The sequence below is a fragment of the Delphinus delphis genome, chromosome 5 (assembly GCF_949987515.2).
Source record: "Delphinus delphis chromosome 5, mDelDel1.2, whole genome shotgun sequence".
Lineage (NCBI taxonomy): Eukaryota > Metazoa > Chordata > Mammalia > Artiodactyla > Delphinidae > Delphinus > Delphinus delphis.
Genome location: NC_082687.1, coordinates 93403690 through 93408329, shown reverse-complemented (window position 1 = coordinate 93408329; position 4640 = coordinate 93403690). Strand labels below are relative to the sequence as shown.

The window sequence follows — 4640 nt, the reverse complement described above, 5'->3', positions numbered from 1 at the left end:
AGGTTGTTTATTTGAGATTTTTCTTGTTTCTTGAGGTAGGATTGTATTGCTATTAACTACCCTCTTAGAACTGCTTTTGCTGCATCCCATAGGTTTTGGGTCATTGTGTTTTCATTGTCCTTTGTTTCTAGGCATTTTTTGATTTCCTGTTTGATTTCTTCAGTTATCTCTTGGTTACCTAGTAGCATATTGTTTAGCCTCCATGTGTTTGTGTTTTTTACAGTTTTTTTCCCCTATAATTGATATCTAGTCTCATAGCATTGTAGTCAGAAAAAATATTTGATATGATATCAATTTTCTTATATTTACCAAGGCTTGACTTGTGTCCCAAGATATGATCTATCCTGGAGAATGTTCCATGTGCACGTGAGATGAAAGTATATTCTGTTGTTTTGGGGTGGATTGTCCTATAAATATCAATTAAGTCCATCTGCTCTAATGTGTCATTTAAAGTTTGTGTTTCCTTATTTATTTGCATTTTGAATAATCTGTCCATTGGTGTAAGTGTGGTGTTTAAGTCCCTTACTATGATTGTGTTACTGTTGATTTCCCCTTTTACGGCTGTTATGGCTGTTAAAATTTGCCTTATGTATTGAGTTGCTCCTATGTTAGTTGCATAAATATTTACAATTTTTATAGCTTCTTCTTGGATTGATCCCTTTATCTTTTTGTAGTGTCCCTCTTTGTCTCTTGTAATAGTCTTTATTTTAAAGTCTATTTTGTCTGATATGAGAATTGCTACTCCAGCTCTCTTTGATTTCCATTTGCATGGAATATCTTTTTCCATTCCCTCACTTTCAGTCTGTATGTGTGCCTAGGTCTGCAGTGGGTCTCTTATAGAGAGCATATATATGGGTCTTGTTTTTGTGTCCATTCAGCCAGTCTGTGACTTTTGGTTGGAGAATTTAATCCATTTACCTTTAAGATAATTATCGATATGTAAGTTTCTATTATCATTTTCTTAATTTTGGGGGGTTTGTTATTGTAGGTCTTTTCCTTCTCTTGTGTTTCCTGCCTGGAGAAGTTCCTTTAGCATTTGTTGTAAAGTTGCTTTGGTGGTGCTGCATTCTCTTAGCTTTTGCTTGCCTGTAAAAGTTTTAATTTCTCTGTCAAATCTGAATGAGATCCTTGCTGTGAAGAGTAATCTTGGTTGTAGATTTTTCTCCTTCATCTCTTTAAATATGTCCTGCCACTCTCTTCTGGCTTGCAGAGTTTCTGCTGAAAGTTCAGCTGTTAACCTTATGGGGATTCCCTTGTGTGTTATTTGTTGTTTTTCCCTTGTTGCTTTTAATATTTTTTCTTTGTATTTAATTTTTGATAGTTTGATTAATATGTGTCTTGGCATGTTTCTCACTGGATTTAACCTGGATGGGACTCTCTCTGCTCCTGGACTTGCTTGACTATTTCCTTTCCCATGTTAAGGGAGTTTTTGTCTATAATTTCTTCAAATATTTTCTCAGTCCCTTCCTTTTTCTCTTCATCTTCTGGGAACCCTATAATTCGAATATTGGTGCATTTAATATTGTCCCAGAGGTCTCTGAGACTGTCCTCAATTGTTTTCATCTTTTTTCTTTATTCTGCTCTGTGGTAGTTATTTCCAGTTTTCTCTCTTCTGGGTCACTTAACCATTCTTCTGCTATTGATTCCTTCTAGAGAATTTTTAATTTCATTTACTGTGTTGTTCATCACTGTTTGTTTGCTTTAGTTCTTCTAGGTCATTGTTAAACGTTTCTTGTATTTTCTCCATTCTATTTCCAAGATTTGGATCATCTTTACTATCATTACTCTGAATTCCTTTTCAGGTAGACTGCCTATTTCCTCTTCATTTGTTTGGTCTGGTGGGTTTTTACTTTGCTCCTTCATCTGCTGCATATTTCTCTCTCTTCTCATTTTGTTTAACTTACTGTGTTTGGGGTCTCCTTTTCTCAGGCTGCAGGTTCGTAGTTCCTCTTATTTCTGGTTTCTGCCCCCAGTGGGTGAGTTTGGTTCAGTGAGTTGTTAAAGCTTCCTGGTTGGGGGGTGAGGGGGGACTGGTGCCTGTGTTGTGGTGGATGGGGCTGGACATTGTCCCTGTGGTGGGCAGGGTGCATCCAGTGGTTTGTTTGGGGGAGTCTGTGAACTTAGTATGACTTTAGACTGCCCATCTGCTAATGAGTGAGGTTGTGTTCCTGTCTTGCTAGTTGTTTGGCATGGGGCATCCAGCACTGGTGTTTGGTGGCCTTTGGGTGGAGCTGGTTCTTAGTGTTGAGACGGAGATCTCTGGGAGAGCTCCCAGCAATTAATATTACCTAGGGCTGGGAGGTTTCTGGTGGTCCAGCGTCCTGGACTCAGCTCTCCCACCTCAGAGGCTCAGGCCCGACACCTGGTCAGAGCACCTAAACCCTACCAGCCACATGGCTAAGAAGAAAAGGAAGAAAAAATAAAGAACAGACAGAACCCCAAGACAAATGGTAAAAGCAACACTAAGCAGACAAAATCACAAAAAGAAAAATATACACACACAGTCACAAAAAGAGGAAAAAAAGAAAGGAGGAGAGCAACGAAACCAATAAACAAACCACAAATGAAAACAGTCACTAAAAGCTAAACTAATATAACATGAATCTAAAACCAAATCAAACACAGAAGGCAAACCCCAAGTCTACAGTTACTCCCAAAGTCCACTGCCTCAATTTTGGGAACACTCGTTGTATTCAGGTATTCCATGCATGCAGGGTTTATCAAGCAGATTGTGGGATTTAGTCCACTGCTCCTGAGGCTGCACAGAGAAACTTCCCTTTTTCTTCTTTATTCACACGGCTCCTGGAGTTCAGCTTTGGTTTTGCCCCTACCTCTGCCTGTAGGTAACCCTCAGGCATCTGTTACCCACCCAGACAGGAGTGGGTTAAAGCAGCAGCTGATTAGGGCTCTCTTGCTCACTCAGCCCAGGGAGAAGGAGGGGTAGGGTAGTCATAATTGTGATGCTGGGACAGCCTGCGGTGGCAGATGTCAGCGTGTAGTTGCAACAGCCTGAGCTATGCCCTGTGTTCTCCCACGGAATTTGGCCTTAGATCATGAGACCCTGGCAGTGGCATGCTGCACAGGTTCTTGGTAGGGTGTGGGTAGTGACCTGCGTTTGCACACAAGACTCTTGGTGGCAGCGGCGGCAGTAGTAGCTCTCCTTTGCCCACCTCTGGGGTCCAAGATGATAGCTGCAGCTCACGCCCATCTCTGGAGCTCATTTAGGCAGTGCTCTGCCATTTGTGAGCACATGGAGCAGGAAACCCCTCTCCTTGCGCACCTGAAACGATGGTCTCTTGCCTCTCGGCAGGTTCAGACATTTTCCCGGACTCCCTCCCGTCTAGCTGTGGCGCACTAGCCCCCTTCAGGCTCTCTTCATGCAGCCAACCCCAGTCCCCTCCCTGGGGTCTGACCTCTGAAACCTGAGCCTCAGCTCCCAGCCCCCGCCCGCCCCGGCGGGTGAGCAGACAAGTGTCTCAGGCTGGTGAGTGCTGGTCAGTGCCGATCCTCTGTGCGGGACTCTCTTCACTTTGCCCTCTGCACCCCTATTGCTGCACTCTCCTCTGTGGCTCTGAAGTTCCCTACTTGGCTGACTCCAAATCTGATAAATTTTTCTGGCTTTCTGCTGGTTGTGTTCAATTTTCTGCTTATGGCATACTTTGATTCCGACTTTTATGCTTCAGTACCAGGTCACAGGCATGTACCTGATTGGGTTTGGATTGTAGTGGGCATCCTCAACTTCGTAGCCTGCACTCTAGATGGTGTGGATGGAAAGCAAGCCTGTAGAACCAATTCCAGCACCCCATTAGGGGAGCTTGTTGACCATGGCCTGGATAGTTGGTCATGTGTTTACTTTGTTGTAACTGTGTATTCCATTTTTGGACGAGGATCATCTGGTGTCAGTGTTTTTGTTCTTTATCTCCTGCTCTGGGTAGTTTTATTTTCTTTCATCCTGTCCCACTGGGAAAAGTATAACACAGGGATTCTTTTCCTGCCATGGGGATATGACGTTAGCCAGGTGACTATTTCTTTTGTCTACATAGTGACTGCGATTGTGGGAGTTGAGGCCTGGTATGAACCTTTCCTTTTTAATTTCTTTTATAGAGACCTATTCACTGCAATGATCATTGGTTGTGCATTATGCATGACTCTTCCAATGAGTTTATTAAACTTTTTCAGAAGCTATAAAAATAACACCTTGAAACACAATTTAGTCTATGAAGCTGATGCTAGTGACCCAAGCCTAGCTGATAAAAAAGGAACATGTTGGTTTTGTTTTTGTTGTTAAAAGGAATATGTATGTAATCTAAGTTGGCCAAATGAAGTTCAATTTTATGATTTTCTTAGCACTATTAAGATATAAAACTCTTCTTATAAATTTGAAGGTAATTTGAAAGGAGTTGCTGGAGTTCAGCATAAGAAATCTGAAAACTCTAACGAACCTACTAGAAAGCATAACTGAGAAAAGTAGAGAGAAAAAGGAAGGAAGGAAGGAAGGAAGGAAGGAAGGGAGGAAGGAAGGAAGGAAGGGAGGGAGGGAGGAAGGGAGGGAGGGAAAGAAAGGGTTAGATGGGATGATATTGAGTAATACATGATTATATACTTTTGGCACCTAGATACCCCCATTCCCAAAGGAAGCT

At 42.2% G+C, this 4640-nt stretch overlaps 1 protein-coding gene across 1 annotated transcript; it reads left to right on the top strand.

The window, feature by feature from the left end:
* Positions 1 to 2598: 2598 nt before the first annotated feature.
* LOC132426304 (ethanolaminephosphotransferase 1-like) lies at positions 2599 to 4288 on the top strand. The gene is made up of 2 exons (XM_069540713.1): positions 2599 to 2697; positions 3578 to 4288. The coding sequence occupies exons 1-2, from the start codon at positions 2599 to 2601 to the stop codon at positions 4286 to 4288; spliced, it is 810 nt and encodes a 269-aa protein (XP_069396814.1).
* The last annotated feature ends 352 nt before the right edge of the window (positions 4289 to 4640 follow it).